This window comes from Pezoporus wallicus, unplaced genomic scaffold, assembly GCF_028554395.1.
Source record: "Pezoporus wallicus isolate ANWC-B61680 ecotype Strahan unplaced genomic scaffold, APGP_CSIRO_Pwel_v1 contig_8428, whole genome shotgun sequence".
In the NCBI taxonomy this organism is placed as follows: domain Eukaryota; kingdom Metazoa; phylum Chordata; class Aves; order Psittaciformes; family Psittacidae; genus Pezoporus; species Pezoporus wallicus.
The window spans coordinates 23,970-47,571 of NW_026641094.1; the positions used below are offsets into that span (position 1 = coordinate 23,970).

At 47.1% G+C, this 23,602-nt stretch overlaps 1 protein-coding gene across 1 annotated transcript in view; it reads right to left on the reverse strand.

Annotated features, from left to right (window-relative positions):
* The window catches only part of LOC130606042 (zinc finger homeobox protein 3-like), a gene marked incomplete at its 5' end in the record, with an annotated part of 43,870 nt that overhangs the window by 14,971 nt on the left and 5,297 nt on the right, over positions 1 to 23,602 (reverse strand). Inside the window, 2 exon segments of the mRNA XM_057421960.1 lie at positions 11,034 to 11,234; positions 11,439 to 11,572. Of these exon segments, the coding sequence (XP_057277943.1) occupies positions 11,034 to 11,234; positions 11,439 to 11,572 (335 nt within the window).

Genomic DNA, 23,602 nt, shown 5'->3' on the forward strand with positions numbered 1-23,602 from the left:
ATACATATTACAGTAAGGCAGCCAACCCCACTACCACACTCAGTATGACAGATCAGTAATTATTTTCATACACTTTAATTAGAAAAACTCAAAAGGCAATGAATAATAATGGAAAAGAGAGACTTTTGCACTTGAAAGGTTGAAGTCAAGCGTGAATGACGGCAAAAAAGAAAAAAGACACCAATTCATCAGGCTTCTGATGTCTCACCATGTCTTTAATCATAATTCCTGATTGGGATTCAAGAAGTCAGTAAGCAGCAGCTCTTTGTCTGCCTTCACCTTCTGTCAATTAACTCTCCCCGAAATATAATCATCAACCTCATATGCTCTTCTGCATCTTAATCTGGGGCTACAAATCAGTAAGATTTGCCATATATGTGTTTAAGTAATTGGTTTTATTTACCTGCATGTTCATAGCCACAGCTCTTACCCTACTTCTACCCCTCCCACCCCAATAAAAAAAGTGAAAAAAAAAAAGAGGTGGGAAGAAAAAAAGAGGCTGTGGTGCACTGAATTGCTACAGGCACAAAATCCCAAAAGGCAAGCAGAAAAAGCTTGGAAAAAAGTGAAGGAAACTGGATATGGATATAGGGCAACTGCAGGCAGTCCAGCCAGCCACACAGAGCTGACCCTGGGAAGCAAAACCTTGAAAATAAGGCACTGGTCTTGCTTCGGCAACTAGACCACTTCACTCCTCTACCTGCTCAGCACCATTCAGGCTTCTCCTCAAACTGCCACTTTTCAGAGCAGGACCACTCCGTCTCTTCATCCCCACGAACACCCCCAATCACATAGTACAAATAGAAATGGTGACAAGAGGCTGCTGCATGTCTCAAATTGTTTTGCATTTACACTGAATTCCAGATTGCTCATTTTGAACTATTTGTCCTTTTATACTTCAAACCCATTCGTGGATACACCATTTCCTTGTACATGCAGAAAATGCCTTGCACATTGTGGCTGGTTTTAATATAAACAAATGCTGGGAGTACCAAGGGGCAGGAAGGTTTAGTAGGCCACGGCCACCTGACAGATAAACAAGGAGCAGTGCTCTGAAACACAGCATTTCCTACTTCAGATGTATATAAATGGCATTAACTGTTCTGGTGATAGAGGGGAACATGTTTATCTCAAGCACAACCTGTGTTATTGCATGTGGTTTTTCAATGCTCTCTACCTCCTTCTCACCTGAGCAGGCAACACCTGGCATGAAATCCTAGCATCCATCCCTGCTGCTGCTCAGTACCTCCATCCCTGTCTAAGTGTCTCTTCAACACCAACTGTTCCCCAATGGCAACATGTCAGTCAGTGTGAACTGTTTTTAAAAAAACAACCCTACAGATTTAAGTTTGACAAATGTGACTGGCTTTTCCCTTTCCTTCTTCTGCACATACTTGTTTTGCTCTAACATTAAACTGTATCCCCTTTGCAGTGAAAAGAGCAGAGGGGGAAGTTTGGGCCAGAGATTGTGGCAGCCCTTCCTGTGCCCCACTTTGAAACATCTCCCCTGTGGTCTGTACTGGAGATGGGAGTGATGGCTGGGGAACTTCCCTCTAGAGCAGACTGCAGAGAAGACAATTATCTGCCTTAGATGGAAAGTTGTTGGGACAAGCCTCTCTGCTTCCAAAGACACTCCCTTTCAGATGAAATTCAGATTGCCTTAAGGAGACAAAATTTCTTTATGATGAAAAGTTCCACTCACATGCATAAGCCCCCCAATTCAATGGCCATTTCTATAGACAATGGTGTGGTCCAATGAGTGACTGTACAAAACACCCAAGGGTTGAAATGGCACGTCTCCAGCCTCCCTGCCCCATGAGGATTCCCAGCAGATCACACATGTCCTGATACCTACAGATCTGTCACTGGTCTGGAGAACAACCTGTGGGTCCACTCCTCACTGGAGACAACCTGCAGCATGGCTCCTGCCACTACTGAATCTACCAGATCTTTAAGACAATGAACTGTGGAGCTGCTTATCAGCCCGGGATGGGGGCTCTGAGCTGAACACCCCTCCTGTGCTGGCACTGGCAGTGTGACACAAGGATATTCCTGGCATGTTCAATGAATTAATCTTGGACAGAGTGAATAGCCAGCTCCCCTCATGCACTGGATCTGCCTGCTCTGACCTTCCTCTGGACTGAGTGACCAAAGGTGTGGACAGTCTATGCAGTTCCTCTGTAAATGCCCCAAAATGCTGAAATCATGTGGTGTTGAAAAGCAAATCTCTCAAAGGGGTTTGAGGAGATCCCTATGTCCCTACTATCCCTATGTCCATGCAACCAGGGGGAAACACATGCAATGCAAGGTTCCCAAACCAGACAAAGGAGGTAATTTCCATTACAATGAGAGAGGGTGCTGGAGTGAAAAGCTTGATTCGACTCAGAGAGGCAAATATAGCAGTATACCAAGGTCACTTCTAATTTAGACCATCTAATTAATTGGCAAACATGGCTCCAAATGGATATCATCTCATAGGGCTCAGAATTAATGAAGCCCGATTACTTTCATTACCTTCATCCAAGATGGAGAATGAGACACAGGCTGAGAGGGAAAGGGGGGAGTTAGAGGGAGAGATAAGGAGACAGAAAAATTGAATGACAGCAGAAGGGAGAGAGCAATAAGACAATAGGAAAGAGGGAAAAAATGTAAATATGACAATAGGGGAGAAATGAGGATGGCAGGGACAGGCAAGAATTACTCTTAGAGCAAGGGAGAACAAAAAAAGATGGAAAAGTGGCTGAAACACTGGGAATATGCCCTAAACCAAGGAAGAGAAAACTGACAACAGAAATGACAGGAGAGGAATGTGCAAAAGGATAAAACTGGCCACAGGAGGAGAGAGAGCTCCCCGCTCCTGAAGGCCCTTGGGAAGCTGTCTCTTCTCCCAGCTTGAGCCCATCAGTCTTGTCAATTGATTGTGCTAGCAAACTGCACTTCACCCTCATTAAGGGGCTCTCTGCTGAAGTGGTGCAGGCCCAAGATTAGCCAAGAGGCTGTTATGTGGAAAGATGGCAATTAGACCCTCTCAGAGCAGCTGTGATGCCACATGAAATGAACTTGACCACATCTGTTCACCAGCCCTGTGGAAGGGAAACACAGGAGATGGGAGATGGTGGGAGTCCCTGCCCCATGGCACATCCCTGACCCCACGCCATGTGGGAGCATCCTGCGCTCCTCTCCCCTCCTGCAGCTCCAGTCCCAGCAGCTGGGCTGGCAGAGAGGACACGGGGCATCCCATGGGACAGCCAGACCAGCTGCTTGCTGATAGGAAAGGATGGAGCCTGGAACAGCCAGCTCTGGGATGCTGAGCACAAGCAAGCAGCATTACTATAGTAACAGACAAACACTTCAGGTTCCTGAAAGGCATCTGATAAGGTACTGGAGCCTCTTTCAAATACCCAGCGCAAAGATGCTGTGTTGAAAGGGACCTGGCTCCCATTTACTGGACTGCAATTCCCTCATGGTGGCATTAAGACCCAATTCACATGTCAGATTGAGATGGGAATCTCAGCTAGAATGAACAAAATTAGGAACCTTTCATTCTACCACATGACTTCATGAAGCCATACTGATTTCAAAATATTTGTCATTTAATGGAAAAAATGAACCACCTTCTCTACCCACATGCTGTTTGACTTGAAGCAAGAGAGGCAGTCTTCCTCCCCACACATGTCTCTGGGTACCAAAGGGAACAGCTGCCCAAGGCCAGTGGCAATGGCAAGGTGGAAAAACAGGAACGAGCAAGAGGACGGGTTTCATGGCTAAGCCAGTCTCCATGGTTCTCAACAGAAGTCCTGTGCTCTGCAGAAGCAGGATGAGACCCCACTCTATCTCAGTAGATGCCTCACCTAAAGGGAACTGTCCTCCACAGACTTGCAGTTGCTTTGGCCATGTCCTCTGTGGAGTGTCCCCAGCTCCTAATGAGGGGCTTCTGCCAGTCTCCCTGTATCCTGGAGGATACAGACCTGCTCAGGCCAAGAAGATGGACCAGCCCAACTGTACCAGTTACAGACTGCACATTCTGCCAACAGCCCAGCTCAGAGACAAACCATTTCACACCAGTGTAACAGATACCCTTAGCAAACTGGTTATGCTTGCTGGCCTAAGAAAGGGGCTCAGCTTCTGCTCACTGCTCTTACAAGGTCAAGATGTCTTCCATCAATTTAGTTAGAAGCTAATAAGATTCATTCAAGTCTTCAAAGGTATTTACACACTAAGCACCATGAATCAAACTGGATGCAGATCACAGAGACTGAGGTCTTTGTGATGGGACAGCTCTTTGACCCAGGAACATGAGTGGTAGGCAGAGCCGAGCTGTGCCCTGCTCAAGCCTGTGGGCACAGCCAGTTCACAGGGTTAGTGAACTGCTGGTGTTCTTCTTCCCTATCTCCCTATATTTTGTTACTCAGAGAGTGCTGAGGCCCATCAGCCTGGCTGGATTTTTAATGGGTTTACGGCACGGTGCCTACTTGGGGCACGTACGGTTCTCGCAGTCAGTCTGGAGCGCTCTGTCCAGCGGCGGCCACCACCAGCCCCTGCAGCCCACAGGGAACAGGACACCTTGTCAGGGCCCAGAGAGAGGGTAGGACAGTGAGAGGACAGGGAGCTGGTAAAAAGTAAAGTAAAGCTGGTAAAGTGGGAAGATAAAAAGCATAAAGGCACTTGAGAAGGAGCCACAGGAGGACTGGTAAAGTGATAGAGAAATGAGAGAACTGCAAGAAAAAAGCTGGGAAATGCTGCATGTGCTTGCTCAAATGATGTCACAGGAGGGGAGTTGATAAAGAACATGAGTACTATGACAAACATGATGTTATTCACCTCCATTGTCAGAAATTGGCAAAGAAGGGGGAATACAAGCAGAAATGGGATGCAAAAAAATGAATTCTACCCGTATCTTAAACTGAGACTAGCAAATGGGAAGGTGCACTTATGTGAAACCTATGAAAAGGGAATTTAGAATGTTATTTATTGAAGCAAGTGCCTGAGTACTGGAGAGTGCAGTAACCCATTAGGAGCATTTCTGCACCACAACAGCACATGCAAGTCCCACAGAAGAGGTTCAGCAGCTCCACGTGTACACTAGCTGCAGAGAGGGCCACTGGGTCAGTGGCTCTGGGTAAAGCCAGAGCACAAACCCAGGTCTCACAAATGAGAACTTGAACACTGCACTGTTAATTTGTTACTTCTCATCAAGCACTAGCTCTTCAGTCAGATGAATTTCAATTCCTCTGAGATGGTGTTGGAGAAGTATTCCCATGCTGGGTGCTACAACAAGGATGTAGGGCAGAACAGGGGCCTGATGCAAACATGTTTGTGCTGAACCACAACCTGCTATCATGTTTCTGCTCCCCATCGGAAGCTGCACAATCAATAGCCATAATAACCCATACACAAGCACAATGTTGTGGGACAAACAGCTCAAGAAGCAGAGTTGTTAAAACTTCTGAGCTCTAAATGAAGACAGTTAACTTGAGTGAACTTTCACTCCACACTTCAGTGTCTAACTTCCTACTTCAGAGAATTTTAAATGCCTATTATTGGCTTTTGAGTTTAAACCAGGCATTTCCAAACATTTTAAAAACAGCATTTGAAACAGTAGCTCTAGTATTCAAGAGTCCTTTAAGGTTCCACCTCCCTTGGGCAAAGGGCAGCATGTCCCTTGCTTGTTCAGGTTACCCTGAAAAGAGGGAATCATTACATAACAAAACCATCGTAATTTTGGATGGAGCAACTCCTCACAGATCCAACTTATTTCACACGACCATAACAATGATCCTCATTGTCCTGGGTTTGGCTATAACAGTTATTTTTCTCCTTCCTAGTAGCTGGTGCATTGCTGTCTTTTCGACTTTAGTCTGAAAACAATGCTGATAACACACCAATGTTTTAGTTGTTGCTAAGTAATGCTTACTCTGACCAAGGACTTTTCAGTCTCTTATGCTCTGCCAGTGAGGAGGGGCACGAAAAGCCAGGAGGAAGCAGAGACAGGATACCTGACCCAAACGAGCCAAAGGAGCATTCCATATCACAGTACGTCATGCCCAGTATGTAAACTGGGGGGAGTTACTTGGAAGGGCAGGTTGCTGCTTGGGTCGGGCTGGGTATCGGTCAGCAGGTGGTGAGCAATTGTACTGTGCATCGCTTGTATTTATTGTTTTTTTTTCCCCTTCCCTTTTTAGCTTTATATTATCTTCCTTTGTTATTTCCCTTATCATCATCTTTAGTAGTAGTAGTTGGTTTATATTATACTTCTGTTATTAGACTGTTCTTATCTTAGCCCATGGGATTTACTCCTCCCCAGCCTGCTGGGGGGGGGGGGGGGGGGGGAAGGGGGTGTGAGCGAGCAGATGTGGGGTGCTGAGTTACCAGGTGGGCTTAAACCATGACAGTGCTTTGTGGCACCCAACATGGGGCATGAAGGGTTGAGATGACAGATCTGACCTGAGTGTCTCTAGACATATTTGTGATAAGCATTCATTGTTTCAGATTAATAGTCACTTTTCACAATGTTGATTTATTTGCTCTTGGAGGTGTTGCATGTCATACTTTACTTACAGCCGGTATTTGCTGGTTTAGTGTTTATCGGCTTCGGGGCCTGGGCTAAGGTTCTCGTTTTGTTGTACTTTATGACGATGGCTTGTGACACAATAGAATCAATGATCGTGAAACTGCTCTGGTATGCATTCTCAGCATGGCCATCACTTCTATACTTTGGGAGGCATGTAATGGGAACTATTAACAATTACACCTCTTTTATTTTTCTCTTGGAGGTTCAACCTATGGGGGAGACATCCTCCTTCACCTTCCCCTTCCCCATCAGGCTATTACAATGGCATTTGAGAATTTTAAAGACTGCGAATATCCTTTGAGTACCCTTGAAATCAGCCTGCTCCTTTTGCTGGGAACCAGCATCTTGTTGAATATGGTTCAGGTCTTGTTTAAGGTTAAACAACTATCTAAGAACACCACCAGGAGATCTTCCCCAAGGCTGGACAGTCATGAGTGTATCAGGGTGTGTGGGATTGTACGGGCAAGCTCCAAGGCCAGTTGGCCCCTCCAATGCTTTGGAACTTCACCCCTGAACAAGTGTGAAATCCAGAAAAACTAGTAAAACACTTAGACAAGGTGTGCTGTCATCATGGCAATACAAGTGAGGGACAAATGACCACAATGTGCTGGGGCTTTGCCTACAGAGCCCTGCTCAACACTATCCAGTACCCTCAAGGGGAAAAAGATGTCTCTGGATCTGATGGCAAAGCAACAGAAAACATAGCTACTCTGTCCCCAACAGTGAGCAGAGCAGCCACTCCAACCCCAGTGAAAGATACTGCAGTCACTCTAACCCCAGTAGCAGGCACTGAAATTGAAAAAAAGGACCAAACCATACTGTTATCAGTTGCCCCTATACACAAAAGGAGATGGAAACAAAAAGCAACTCATGTAATGGAGGAAGATGAAGAAGACTCAATGCCAGAACTAGAGGGGGTGACACCTGAACAAGAGGAAATAGTATAAGAAAGAGAGGAAGAGGAAGAACAAGTGGTAACTTCTCAATCCCTGAAAAGATCTTCCAGATGAGCACATAATCACCTGGTTACTCCGATGCTGGGACAATGGGATGACAGTCACAAACTAGAGGGCAAGAAGCCAATCTGCTGGGATCACTTGCTAGGGAAAGGGGAATTGACAAAGCAATTGCAAAAGAGAAAGGAGCCCTCAGCCTTTAGAGGAGGCTCTTGGCAGATGTGAAGGAAAGGTATGATGGATACAAGGATGATGTTATATGTCACTCAGCCAAGTGAACCACTGTCATGGTTTAAGCCCAGACAGTAATAGAGAACCACGACAGAGAGAGGCATCCACTACCTGAGGGAATCAGCCATTCTAGGGATGATCTATCATAGGCCGGATGCTGGAATGCACCTGTACATCCAGATGAAGTAGAATGTACACGACCTATGTGGAGGAAATTTGCACAGAATGCGCCATCATCATATTGGCATAAATGACCTGGAGTGGGCAGCAGCACCAACAGTGGATGAAATGAGTCATCAGCTCCAGGAGACTGAAGACAATCGCACCCCTTCCATCATTTCAGCTGTGGAAAAACTCCTGTCCCAGGAGTTCAAGCAATTGAAAGCTGATCTATCCAGCTCCCCATGTGTAGACCCGCATCTCAGCTTTTAACAGAAGGCTCCCTATAAGGCACCCTATTGCCCGAGAGAGAAGATATAGAAGGTACATGCCACAAGGCACCCTATGGTTTTACCTGCGGGATCATGGAGAAGACATGAGAAAGTGGGATGAAAAATCTACCTCCCTTCTGGAGCAACGGGTGCATGAATTGAAGAGGAAAACAACGGTCAAGGATGATCCTCACAAGAAAGTTGCTGGTCCATTTTTTGGACAAGCAGCTTCCCAGATGGAGTGGAAGAGCTGATTTTATTCCAACTCCTGTGATAAGGAATTCTAATCCCTCTGTACAAGACGTAAGAGGAGAATCTTATGATCACCATTAGAGGGGCCCTGCCTCCAGCCAGGCAAGGGGAAAGGCATCCAGCTGGCCTTGGACATTGCTGAACGAGAAAAGTGGCCAATACTTTATACTGATTCAGGGATGGTGGCAAATGCCCTGTGGGGGTGGTTGCAGCAATGGAAGCAGAGAAACTGGCAACGCAGAGGTAAACCCATATGGGCTGCTGCACTGTGGCAAGATATCGCTGCTTAGGTGCAGAACCTGGTGGTGAAGGTACAACACGTAGATGGTCATGTACCCAAGAGTTGGGCCACAGAGGAACATCAAAACAATCAACAGGTGGATCAAGCTGCTAAGACTGAAGTGGCTCAGATGGATTTAGATTGGCAACATAAAGGTTGTCGTGGTTTAAGCCCAGCAGGTAACACAGAACCATGCAGCTACTCACTCACTTCCCCAGCCCCTCCCCACAACTTCCTCCCCCTGCTCCCAGAGGGATGGGGATGAGAATTGAAAGAATGTAACTCCCACAGGTTGAGATAAGAACAGTCCAGTAACTAAGGTATAACGCAAAACCACTACTGCTACCACCAATAATAATAATGAGAAGGGAAATAACAAGGGAAGAGAATAAAACTGCTCACCACCTGACGACCGACACCCAGCCTGACCCGAGCAGCGATCTAGCCCTTCCAGGTAACTGCCTCCAGTTCTATACTGGGCATGACGTGCTGTGGTATGGAATAGCCCTTTGGCTAGTTTGGGTCAGGTGTCCTGTCTCTGCTTCCTCCCGACTTCTCCTCCTCTCTGGCAGAGCATGAGACTCAGAAAGTCCTTGGTCAGTGTAAACGTTACTTAGCAACAACTAAAAACATGTGTGTTATCAGCATTGTTCCCAGGCTGAAAGTCAAAAACACAGCACTGCACTAGCTACTAAGAAGGAGAAAAATGACTGCTGATGCTGAACACAGGACAGTATCCACCCCTTATTCCATCCCATTCATGTCATGCTCGGATCCCACATTTTTCAATATACCATCACTCTTGTCATATATATATATACATACACACACGCACAAAGAGAGAGATATCATTCCTTAGTGCATGGACCAATCCCTATAAAGCTGCTGAGTCCATCTGGTCCATGATGTCAGGCTCCATCTCTTGTAACAGTCTTTCAGAGCAGGAGAGGCTGGGTGCAGTGTTGGACTGTTGCCTGCTGATGACACTGTGGAAATTGTCTAGTCACTGCTGAGCTCGTCTGGTTTTGGCAAAGTTCATTCTTTGTTGGAATGATGATCGGAGGGAAGTCAGGGCCAGTTGCTGGTGACCTGAAGACATCTAGTTGGTGGGCTATAAAAAGTGCTACATAGCAGGCAATAGCATACAATTGAGTTCATTGGCTGTTTCCCCCTTGAGGTACACATCGGACTTCCCCATTTTCCCACATTACCCACCAAGTATATCTGGGTCCCTGAGCAAAATCAATCCCATGAGTGGGTTTGCCTTTACCTGAAGTAGGAATAACCTAGACTGTCTTCCCCAGCAAGTTCTTTATGTGCACCACAGGAACTTTATCCCCTTCTACAGTATGTAAACGTTCTGACTGGGCTAGGCCAGCCCTGTTGGCAGATCCTCTGGTGTTGACCAACCAGGTGGCGTTTGGTACCATTCGATTTTCCCAGAGGCTGGTGCATGGTAGGGGATGTGATATACCAACTCAATGCCATGCTCTTTGGCCCAAGTGTCTATAAAGTTGTTCTGGAAATGAGTCCCATTGTCTGACTCTATTCTCTCTGGGGTGCCGTGTCACCAGAAGATTTGTTTCTCAAGGTCCAGGATAGTGTTCCGCGCAGTGGCGTGGGGCACAGTGTACGTTTCCAGCCATCTGGTGGCTGCTTCCACCATGGTCAGCAAATGGTGTTTGCCTTGGCGGGTTGGTGGGAGTGTGATATAGTCAATCTGCCAGGCCTCCCTATATTTATACTTCAACCATTGTCCCCCATACCAGAGAGGCTTTAACCGCTTGGCTTGCTTAATTGCAGCACGTTTCACACTCGTGAATGACCTGGGCAACAGTGTCCATTGTCAAGTCCACCCCTCAATCACAAGCCCATCTATAAGTTGCATCTCTGCCTTGGTTGCCTGAGATGTCATGGGCCCACCGGGCTAATAATAATTCACCCTTGTCCTGGGTTCAGCAGTAGCAGCAATTTTTTCTCCTTAGTAGCTGGTGCAGTGCTGGTTTTGACTTTCCGCCTGGGAATAACACTGATAACACCAATGTTTTCAGTTGTTGTTAAGTAATGTTTACTCTGACCAAGGACTTTCTGAGTCTCATGCTCTGTCAGGGAGGAGGGGAAGTTGGGAGGAAAGCAGAAACAGGACACCTGATGCAAACTAACCAAAGGGGTATTCCATACCACAGGACGTCATGCCCAGTATATAAACTGGGGGCAGTTCCCCAGAAGGGCTAGATTGCTGCTTGGGTTGGGCTAGGTATGGTTTGGCGGGTTAGGAAGGCAGCAGACATGCTTGATTACGCAGCACTTACTGTCATGATGAGCTTCTCAACACAGTCAGGTGACACACTGTGCAGATGGGTGAGGTGCAGCTGCAAATGGATCTTGTTGATCAGCGTGTCCTGGCAGAGAGGGCAGCAGAGCATGGGCTGAGGCAAGTGTTGGGTCATGGCATGCACCCACAGCCAATTCACGTCTGTGTTACTGTATTTGCAATATGGACACTGATACATCTGCAGAGCAAGACAAATTAATCACGCACTTGGTACAACCGCTGCTTTCCTCTTTCCTTACAGCTATATTTTAATAATTTGATGCCTTCTCCTACCACCAGTTATTGTCTTTCATCCTCCTCCTATTTTATTCTTTGCTTTTGGCACATATGAAACAAATTACCTTCTTGTAGATGCACAAAAAGATGGTTTCTTCTTCCTTACCTGCTCTGATTTGGTCTTTTCTGAAGTTTCTGACCATTTAAAGGGGAGAGGTAACTCAGAGCTGCTGGGAAATGATATTCGTTTAGAGGATGCTGGAGGGTCTGTCAGCTCCTTCTCTACATGGCTGGCTGGTGCTGCAACAAAATGAGATTTATATCACAACATCCCCAAAGAGGCTTAAGCTGGAAAAAGACAATATTTCCATTTACCCTGCTGCTGTTGCTTGAAACACATATCAAAGACTTGGAAGAGGATGAGTCTGTGGACTAACTTACATCGTACAAAGCATGCCCAGCCAAAAAACATTCATTTTTGACTACCTTTCATAGTAAGGGAACAGTGTCATTTATAGTTAGAAGCAGAGAAATCTCAGATATTTCTGTGGGCTGCTTACAACCTGCTAAGTGTTGCCATCCAGGAAAGTCTTGTCCAGCGTTCACATAGGACACACAAATGCTTGGCCAGATGCAAAGGCCAGTGTGTCAGCTCCAAGAGCAGTTGGACTGACTCGACAAAGCAGAACTCATACTCCTAGCTCACTGAATGTTTTGCATATGAACACTCTAGAATATGTTTGCCTTGGAGGTGGTTGGAATCTGTGGCCATCAATCCAAGTGAGGTGCGTCCTGTGCTGGAAGCAGTGGCACGCTGCCAGGCAAAAGCGCACATCTGAGGGTCCCACCAAACCCACAATGGCAGAGACCCAGCCTACAGCCAGTGCTGGGATAGGACTCTGAACCTCATGCTATAACAAGCTGAGGAAAGGCAATTTTATTTCAACAAAACGCAAAAAGGCAAATGAGCCCAGAATTCAACAGCAAAACCCTCAGCAAGTTGTAGTGTTCTGAGAAGCGCATCCCTGATCTTTACCCCTCCCCCCAAGCCCTGGCAGCCTGCAGTACATAAATTTGTGGGACATCTATTATTTAAAAGCTGTAAGGACAAGTATACTATACACAGCCCCCATCTCCTCCTCCCCAAACCCACATTCATAACAGTACTTTAATCTGGCTCGAATCGACTTCAAACCCATTTTGCCCTTAATAGGAGTTATTAATTTTCACTTGAAAGGTAATATTGAAAGGAAAGTAACTTGAAAGGAAAGCTGGATATTTAATATGATGGATTGGCTGCCAATTAACAAAGCACTGTAGCATTCTTCAACCAGTCCCCCCATACTCTTCCCCTTGTCTCTTATTCTCTTTGTGAACCCACTGGTATCAGCTTCTTGTTTCAGAAGATGCTGTCAGAGTAAGATCCAGGCAAACTGCTTCCTTCTCAAAGATCCCCGAAGTTTATTGTTGATAAACAGCCAAACATCCACTGGCATGAGCTGCATTCCAAAAGGTATCACAGGAAGAGCTCCCCATTTCTAACCATCTTCCCTGCCAGACCCCACCTCTAAGGGTTCACTTAAATAGAGGCAAAATAACTTTCAGGAGAGGGAAAATTGGTATTGCAAGTAGATAACAATACTGCCAGATGGAAGCAGGGATCAGAGGATCTCTGGTACTACTGAATTTCTCCTGGTAGATTTGGCTATGCCAAAGCCTGCTTAGAGGGGATTTCCTTACCCACAGGGCTGCCCTGCCACGAGCCTGGTGTTTCAGCCCTGGCTGGTTATGCAGCCTACATGCACAATGTAAAGTCTACAGGCTACAGGCTACACCTGAATCCAAAACCACGGGATCCCACTGTGCTTCCAACTCTATAAAAATATCCAAACAGAGTTTCTTTGAGTAGAACAAGTCTGTACTCTCAGTGCCGACTCATGGACACCAACACAGAATGATAGACTACTTCCCAGGTCAACACACTAGCTTGAACCCCACACCCTCCCTGGAGTTCAGGACTGGAAAGTTATTAAGGATGTCTACAGGACCATAGCTGGCCTTCATTGCTCCCTACTAATGAAATGTGCTTGGAGCACAAGAAACGTGGCACCACCCTGGACCCACCTGCACTGCTCTTCCACCAAGGAAAGCAGTTCCTCTGTGTGTGTTTGGGGAGGCAGAGTCCATGACCAAGAGCCAGCACTATGGAAGGCAGAGGACCAGCCTGCCTTAATACACACAGCCCGAGCCTTGTGTGGTGTGAGTGGCCCCATAGCTATTGAACACTAGCTGTAAATCCTGGAGTCATGACAGGGCATTTCCTTATTTCCTTTCTATTGGAAAGCAGTCTGCTTAGAATTAGGGCAAAGTAAAAAGTAATAAAAATTTACTTTTACCTACCATATCCAAAGTGACCAATTTTATTAAATGCACTCGATCAAACACATAACTTCAGTCTTTCAAACCCAGAAATATTAATGACTGTCCAGACCCCAGAATAACAGGTTTGTTGCAGAGTTCTGAAACATGCAATGCTCGGAGCAATGTAGATATATTCCAGCAGCTCCAGCCAATGAGCCAGCTTCATTTGGAGCTCGGCTAAGATGCCTCTATACAAATGCCCGCAGCATGGGGAACAAACAAGAGGAATTAGAGATGTATGCACGTCTACGGGGGTATGATATAATAGGCATAGCAGAAACATGTTGGGATGGCTCCTTTGACTGGAGTGTTGGAATGGAAGGTTACAGGCGTTTTAGAAAAGACAGGCCTGGCAGGCGGGGAGGGGGAGTTGCTCTTTATGTTAGGGATAGGCTGGAGAGTATGCAACTCTGTCTGGGGACAGGTGAGCAGTCAACAGAGAGTTTGTGGATAAGGGTTAAAGGGAAAACAGCTATGGGAGACATTAGTGTGGGGATCTGTTAGACTGCCTGATCAAGGAGAATATCACAGTATCACAGTATCACAGTATGTTAGAGATTGGAAGGGACCTCGAAAGATCATCTAGTCCAATCCCCCTGCCGGAGCAGGAACACCTAGATAATGTTACACAGGAACGCGTCCAGGCGGGTTTTGAATGTCTCCAGGGAAGGAGACTCCACAACCTCCCTGGGCAGCCTGTTCCAGTGTTCCGTCACCCTCACTGAGAAGAAGTTTCTTCTCAAGTTTAAGTGGAACCTCTTGTGTTCCAGTTTGTACCCATTACCCCTTGTCCTATCATTGTTTGCCACTGAGTAGAGCCTGGCTCCGTCCTCGTGACACTCCCCCTTTATATATTTATAGACACTTATAAGGTCACCCCTCAGTCTCCTCTTCTCCAAACTATAGAGACCCAGCTCCCTCAGTCTTTCCTCATAAGGGAGATGTTCCACTCCCTTAATCATCTTCGTTGCCCTGCGCTGGACTCTCTCCAGCAGGTCCCTGTCCTTCTTGAACTGAGGGGCCCAGAACTGGACACAGTACTCCAGATGCGGTCTCACCAGGGCAGAGTAGAGGGGAAGGAGGACCTCTCTCGACCTACTAACCACCGCCCTTCTAATACACCCCAGGATGCCATTGGCCTTCTTAGCCACAAGGGCACAGTGTTGGCTCATGGTCATCCTGTCGTCCACTAGGACCCCCAGGTCCCTCTCCCCTACACTGCTCTCTAACAGGTCGTTCCCCAACCTATACTGGAACCTGGGGTTGTTCCTGCCCAGATGCAGGACTCTACACTTTCCCTTGTTATATTTCATCAAGTTACTCCCTGCCCAACTCTCCAGCCTATCCAGGTCTCGCTGGATGGCAGCACAGCCTTCTGGCGTATCAGCCACTCCTCCCAGCTTAGTGTCATCAGCAAACTTGCTGATAGTACACTCAATTCCCTCATCCAAATCATTGATGAATATATTAAATAATACCGGTCCCAGTACTGACCCTTGAGGCACTCCACTAGTTACAGGCCTCCAACTAGACTCAGCCCCATAGACTACAACTCTCTGGCTTCTCTCCTTCAGCCAGTTCGCAGTCCACCTCACTACCTGATCATCCAGTCCACACTTCCTCATTTTAGCCGTGAGGATGCTGTGGGAGACTGTGTCAAATGCTTTGCTGAGGTCAAGGTAGACCACATCCACCGCTCTGCCATCATCCATCCACCGTGTTATTTCCTCATAAAAGGCTAAGAGATTGGTCAAACATGATTTCCCCCTGGTGAAGCCATGTTGACTGCCCCTCATAACCTTCTTATCCTTGATATGCCTTAAGATGGTACCAAGGATAAGGTGTTCCATCACTTTCCCAGGGATGGAGGTGAGGCTGACCGGTCTGTAGTTACCCGGGTCCTCCTTCTTGCCCTTTTTGAAGACTGGAGTGACATTTGCTTTCCTCCAGTCCTCAGGCACCTCTCCCGTTTCCCAAGACTTGGTAAAGATGATGGAGAGTGGTCTAGCAATGACTTCCGCCAGTTCCCTCAGCACCCGCGGGTGCATCCCATCTGGACCCATGGATTTATGGATGTCCAGGTTGCTCAACTGGTCTCTAACCCATTCCTCATCGACTAAGGCAAACCGCTCCGTCGACCTGACTTCATCTAAGGTCTCAGGGGTACAGGGCTCTTCAGGACTGCCTGCAGCAGAGTAGACAGAGACAAAGAAGGCATTCAGTAACTCTGCCATCTCTTTATCTTCTGTCACCAGGGCACCCATCCCGTTCATCAGTGGGCCTACATTGCCTCTGGTGTTAGTTTTGTCTGCCATGTATTTAAAAAAGCTCTTTTTGCTGTCCTTGACCCTTCTTGCCAGGTTTAATTCTAAGGATGCCTTAGTCCTCCTAGCTGCCTTCCTACATCCTCTAGCAGCAGCCTTATATTCCTCCCAAGTGGCCAGCCCCTCCTTCCATGACCTGTAAACTCTCCTCTTCCACTTGAGCATACCCAGCAATTCCCTATTTAGCCACGCAGGTCTCTTGGCCCTCTTCCTTGACTTCCTACATGTCGGGATGCTCTGATCTTGAGCACGGAAAAAGCAGTCCTTGAATGTCAACCAACTATCTTGGGCCCCTTTACCTTCAAGCAGCCCTGCCCATGGGATTTCCCCTAGCAATTGCTTGAAAAGGCCAAAGTTTGCCCTGCTAAAGTCCAGGGTTGCAATTCTACTTGGTATTCTAATATGCGGATGAAGCACTCTATAGACAGATAGGAAAAGCCTCACGCTCGCAGGCCCTTGTTCTCATGGGTGACTTCAACCACCCTGATATCTCTTGGAACGATGGTACGGCCTGGCACAAGCAATCCAGGAGGTTCCTCGATTGTGTGGAAGACAACTTCCTTCTGCAAGTAATAGAGGAGCCGACAAGGAGGGGCGCCATGCTTGACCTCGTGATCACCAACAGGGAAGGGCTGGTTGGAAATGTGATGCTCCAGGGCAGCCTTGGTTGCACCGATCATGAAATGTTTGAGTTCTAGATCCTCAGGACAGTGAGAAGAGCGTGCAGCAAGCTCACTGCCCTGGACTTCAAAAGAGCAGAATTTGGCCTCTTCAGGAACCTGCTTAGTAAGGTTCCATGGGACATAGCCCTGGACGGCAGGGGGGCCCAAGAGTCTTGGTTGATATTCAAGGATCACCTGCTACAAGCTTAGGAGTGTTGCATCCCAACTAGAAGAAAGTGCAGCAGGAGGGCCAGGAGACCTCCTTGGATGGATGAGGAGCTACTGAGGAAAATTCAAATTAAAAAAGACACTTGTAATAAGTGGAAGCAAGGACAGGAGGCCTGGGAAGAGTACAGGGATGTTGTCCAGGAAGTTAGGCACCAGGTTAGGAAAGCTAAGGGCCAGTTAGAATTAAACTTGGCTAGGGATGTTAAGGATAACAGGAAGGGATTCTACAGATACGTAGCAAATAAAAAAAAGACTAGGGACAACGTAGGCCCCCTCAGGAAGCTCTCGGGAGAACAGACTACACAGGATTTGGAGAACGCTGAGGTTCTGAATGACTTCTTTGCCTCGGTCTTCACTGGCAAAGGCTCTGACCGCAGCACCCAAGTCTTAGAAGGCAGATGCAGGGACTGTGAGAATGAAGACCTTGAAGAAAAGTACAAATAAGGAGAGAGGTGACAAAGGAAAGGATGAATAAGGGAAGAGTAAAAAGAAAGTAAATAGTCTGCAAACTAGAAAGCTTTTGGTAAACCTTTCCTTGCTCCGACTGAGATGTTCCCTTCGCCTCTCTTCAAGTGTTTGTCCATAACCTGCACCACCATAACCAGTGCAGTGCTTGAACACCAACAGTTTTAAAGAGCTGGAGAGTTTGCATGCTTCAACTGGAGATGATCTTTTAAAGAGTCAAATGCACACACTCATCCTTTTCTGGAAAACTGCCTCTTTGGGTGTACCCAGTCACACACAGAATATACAAACTACTTCACTAGCACATGGTTGGCATTGGACACAGGACAACACATACCTTTCTGAACATCGAGACCAGTACCTTGCACCCCCTGAAAAGCTTCCTACAGCCCTTCTCACAGAGCAGCAACTGGACAGACAGACCCACATCACCGCCACTGTGCCATATTCCGACACATGGCTGCCAGCACTGGTTAGATGCCTGTGTCAAGTGAAGACATCTCTACAGCTCAGAGCAGCTGCACACCTCACGTGACTGATGCTCAGGGATCACTGCCCTCTCACCAGGGCTGTGGTACTTGAAGGAACAGAAACCAACACTGAGTTGCAATGCTTGTGGTGCTTCTGCTCCCAGCTTCTGACTGCTGGGACAAACATTCCTAGATGTGTATGTTTCCTAGCAAAACACGTCTCTCCATCCTTCTGTCAGATACTAAGAACCTTGGGCTTCAGAAGAGAGTGAGGCTGTTATCTGCACGCCATGTATCTTGTTTTCTGCAAAATCAAGGACCACAAGGCTCTGACTGAACTGCATGAGATATTATGAGAATGATATGATGAGAATGAAGACCTTGGGCCCACTGTAGGAGAGGATCTGGTTCGAGACCATCTTAAAAATCTGAACGTGCAGAAGTCCATGGGTCCTGATGAAATCCATCCGCAGGTCCTGAAGGATCTGGCAAATGAAGTTGCTAAGCCGCTGGCCATCATATTTGAGAAATCATGGCAGTCAGGTGAACTTCCCGACTACTGGAAAAAGGGAAATATAACACCCATTTTCAAGAAGGGGAAAATGGATGACCTGGGGAATTACAGACCAGTCAGTCAGTCTCACCTCTGTGCCTGGCAAAATCTTGGAGCAGATTCTCCTGGAAGGCATGCTAAGGCACATGAAAATCAACAAGGTGCTTGGTGACAGCCAGCATGGCTTCACTAAGGGGAAATCCTGCCTGACCAATTTGGTGGCCTTCTATGATGGGGCTATGGAACTGATGGACAGGGGGAGAGCAGTTGATGTCAACTACCTGGACTTGTGTAAAGCATTCGACACTGTCCCACATGACATCCTTGTCTCTAAATTGGAGAGACATCAATTTGATGGATGGACCACTCAGTGGATAAAGAACTGGCTGGCTGGCCGCATGCAAAGAGTTGTGGTCAATGGCTCAATGTCCAGCTGGAGACCAGTAATGAGTGGTGTCCCTCAGGGATTGGTGTTGGGACCGGTCTTGTTTAACATCTTCATCGCTGACATGGACAGTGGGATTGCATGCGCCCTCAGCAAGTCTGCTGATGACACCAAGCTGTGTGGTTCGGTTGATACCCTGGAGGGAAGGGATGCCATCCAGAGGGAGCTCGACACGCTTGTGAGGTGGGCTAATGCCAACCTCATGAAGTTTAACCATGCCAAGTGCAAGGTCCTACACCTGGGTCAGAGTAATCCCCGGAACAGGTACAGGCTGGGCAAAGAAGAGATTCAGAGCAGCCCTGCAGAGAAGGGCTTTGGGGTGCTGGTCGATGAGAAAATGAACATGAGCCAGCAGTGTGTGCTTGCAGCCCAGAAAGACAACCATATCCTTGGCTGCATCAAAAGGAGTGTGACCAGCCGGTCGAAGAAGGTGATCCTGCCCCTCTACTCTGCTCTTGTGAGACCTCACCTGGAGTATTGTGTGCAGTTCTGGTGCCCTCAACATAAAAAGGACATGGAATTGTTGGGACTGTAGTGACAGGAGAAGGGGTAACGGGTTAAAACTGAAACAGGGGAAGTTTAGATTGGATATAAGGAGGAAATTCTTTCCTGTAAGGGTGGTGAGGCACTGGATTAGGTTGCCCAGGGAGGTTGTGAATGCTCCATCTCTGGCAGTGTTCAAGGCCAGGTTGGACAAAGCCTTGGGTGAGATGGTCTACTGTGAGGTGTCCCTGCCCACGGCAGGGGGGTTGGAACTAGATGATCTTAAGGTCCTTTCCAACCCTAACTATTCTATGATTCTATGATTCTATAATATTTGTTCTAAGTATTTTTTTTTGAGTTGAAAGCTCACTGGGAATTTTTACAAAGAGACCAAAGTTTATTGTTGATAAACAGCCAAACACGCAAAGTGACACATTCAGTCTATGTCACAGACCAGAGGAATTTAGAACTCTCTTACACCTGGAGAAATGAGGGCATGCAGCTTGACACCTGCTCTCCTGGCAGGTACTGACTTTCATCTTCACAGAGTGGTCAGGACAGAATGTCCTTTGCTGAGAACGTCAAAAGGGCCTCAGCCCCGACCAGCAGCTCGGCACCAGGGAAGGTGGAGCCCAACACCTGCACTCTAACCACATCCAACATCACCCTTAGAGGTCCAGGCTTTGCAGGAGAGAAAAGGAATCAGGGCTTATATAGCATGATGTACAACTATGCACTAGTATTCTTATTATTTTGTCTCTTATGTGGATTTAGTTCATATTTGCTGACCTTAGAGAAAAATACGTGTTTCTCAACAAATGTACCCGAAAGCCAAGTGCAAGGGGATGGTGCTGCTGCAGGCACGCTGCCCTGCCGCAACACTGCTCAGAGACATGCTTGTCTTCTCGCTCTTCCTCAGCAGCTGCTTTCCAGAGGAGGAAGAGAAATCCTCCCAGGCATTATTTCAGAGGTGAGATGGGATGATCCCTTGGAAGTGGGGATACTTTCCTTTGCTAGGTCCAGAGGCAAAACCAGCAAGGGTCCCCAAAGCTGCCTGCTCTCCATCCTGGTGGGAAGGGAATTGCCACCCCACCTCCCAGCCATCAGATTCTTTTAGCTAAAGTACCACTAACCACTTCATCTAAATTTCCATCTCCCAACCCAGTAACATAATGGAAAAGCCAATTAAATGATTATTAATTCATGCTGCTTTCCATAAGCCAGAGGTTCTCATCGCGCCACTTGCCCTAGAAATTTACACTGGGGTTTCTGCTGTCTATCTCCATTGATTTAAGAAACACCATCCTCCCTGCCCCCAGCCTGCTGACAAAAACTCCTTCCTACTAAGCTCAGCAACCAGCCTGGGAAAAAGTTTTCCATAGGACCAGGAAACTGTGTTTTCAGTGTCTGGTGGAAAATAAAATTCCATATTTGATGGTGCCTCCCCCCTCAACCTCCCCTAATGTTTTCTTTGAGCAATTACTCAGCACCACAAGCCCATGGACCTGCTCGACTTGCCTGCAGAGCCCTGTGGCTGGAAATGCCCTGACGGCAGCCATCCCGCTCCACAGGTCTCACAGAGGAGCATCCTCAAAGAGGCTGTTGCAGCTGTCCTGAGTTCAGCTGTAGCAGTTATCCTTCTCCTTCCTAGTAGCTGGTGCAGTGCTGTGTTTTCAACTTTAGCCTGAGAACAACGCTGATAACGCACCAATGTTTTAGTTGTTACTAAGTAATGCTTACCTCGATCAAGGACTTTTCAGTCTCATGCTCTGCCACTGAGGAGGGGCACGGGAAGCCAGGAGGAAGCAGAGACAGGACACCTGACCCAAACTAGCCAAAGGGGTATTCCATACCACAGCACATCATGCCCAGTATATAAACTGGGGGAGTCACCCAGAAGGCCCAGATCACTGCTCGGGTTGGGCTGGGTATTGGTTGGCAGGTGGTGAGCAATTGCAGTGTGCATCACTTGAGCTTATTGTTTTCTTTTCCTTTTCCCCTTTTAGTTTCATATTCTCTCCTCTTGTTATTTCCCTTATCATCATTATTATTGGTGGTGGTAGTAGTGGTTTTGTGTTATACCTTAGTTACTGGACTGTTCTTATCTCAACCTGTGGGATTTACATTCTTTTGCTTCTCCTCCCCATTGAGACAAAGGGGGGGCACAAAATGGAATATAGAAATCTTTAGAATTAGTTTTATGTAATGTTAAGTTTGAAGGCTTTGTAACAGTAGCAATGGAAAATTACTGAGGTGCATGATACATAGAAAAAAGTAGAGTGCAGCTAGAGAACATACTGAGAATTCTCAGAAGATAAATTGTTATAGTTGACATAGTTTTAAGAAAAAACAGTCTAGAAGAACAGGACACAGGATAGGGAGTATCTGGGAACTGCAGGTGTCCAGGATGGGCTACAGTTAAACTAACTGATAAGTAGGAGGATTATTATGTCTCTGATGATAGCGAACCAATTAAACTGGTATGAGCATCTACTGCGCGTGCTTCAAAGGCTGCCAGAAGTGATGAAGATTGTTGGAGGAAGTAAACGACCCTCAGAGACCACCACCACAATTCTGTACGCATGTGGGGAACTCTCTGGAAAACGATGTAATCCATACATAGCCTCATGAATATGTATGTATGCCCAGTGGCTATAAAAAGACAGCTTGTGTGGCAATTGGGGAGACACACGTTAGGAGGAGCTATCCCTTGGTGTCTCCCGGCGCCGCAATAAAGAATACCTGCTTGTCAGCTTGAAAACTTTGTTGGCAAGTTTGTTCCTGGAGTTTTCTCCATATCACCATCCCTCCAGGAGTGGGGGGGGAGGGAAGAAGAGGTGGAGTAAGCAAGCGGCTGCGTGGTTCTGAGTTACCGGCTGGGCTTAAACCACTACACCTCCTGAAATCCTGGGACTGGAGTGGCCTGTTTTATCTGTTTTGATGCTCACACAGCCCTCACTGTGGGTGACAGGCAAATTCAGGCTCTGTGGTCCAGACCTCCCCGTGCAGTTCCATTAACAGCAGCTCAGGATCCCAGGATAACGTCACACAGATTCGTTCTCAGCTTCCCTGGCAGACAGTTGCTATCCCTCAGAAACTCACAATTTGTATTAATACAGCAAGAAGATAACTCCACTGAGAGACCACAGTGACTGGCTGGAGCCCCACTCAAGCCTCCCCAAAAGGGCACGTAGGTGCTGCTGTAGCGCTGCCCATTCACTACCTCGTGTCTTAGTAATATATGGTTGAATGTTTCTTTCTGAAACACTGTTTACATTCCTCATGCCCTGAAGGTACCATTCATTCTAATAAGATGTTGTAGCTATACTAACAGGCCTATATATTGCCTGTTGCTCTACAGTATTTTTTCAACACTGTATTTGATAAATAAAATGATCACATGATAGACAGAAGTAAATACATAGAGATTTGCAAGCACACTTTTGTACCCAGGTCTTTATCATCACTTTTCAGAGATGTGGCCCTGAAAACAGTCATACCTTCCAGCCTGCAGTGAGTACAAACAACTGAATTAGTATTAAATATTCATATTACAAGCCCCAGTCACCACCAGACTTTTCTGCCACCCAGAAAACCTCACAGTGAGGCACCAGGCAGCACAAAGGGCATATGGAGGCAGCGCTTGGCTTGTCATCATGAGCTTGTCATCATGATCACCACAGGCCTTCCCCATAGCCCTGCAGATCAGCCCATTTCTTGTCAGCTACTGAAGGAGGCTCTGGGACCTGTCAGGAGATGCTGCTCCCTGTGCAGTGCTCTAATGCAGCACTGTGCTGTGAACCAAGAGCCAGGGCACTGAGGAAGATAAAATGACCAGTGCATGAAGTTATAGATCAATCCCAAAGGTTCTGAGAATCCTGGCTCTGACCCAGGGAGCAGGAGTAGGTTGAGGCCCCAGCATGCTGGGACTAGGGCACAGGTGCTCACAGACACACGTGGCAGCAACCTCGGCACTTAAGTAGCAAAATGCTCTGGCAGACATAGCCAAAAGAAAAGGCCTGAACCAAAGCTGGGAGGCTTCCCTGCCCCGGGAGTGACAGTTCCCCCTCTGCTGCTCAGAGACTTGTACAGGGCAGAGGGAAAGACAGGTACGTAGAAATTCATCCCATCTTGTGTTCAGCACAACCCCACCTTTGCAAAGTGGCACCCTGAAGTGCTGTACCTTTTCTTCCAGGAATGGTGTCTAAGATGGTATCTTTAGAACCATGGGAAATCTTGGGGTTTTTTAACTTACAAAGTGGCTGAAAGGAAACAATCA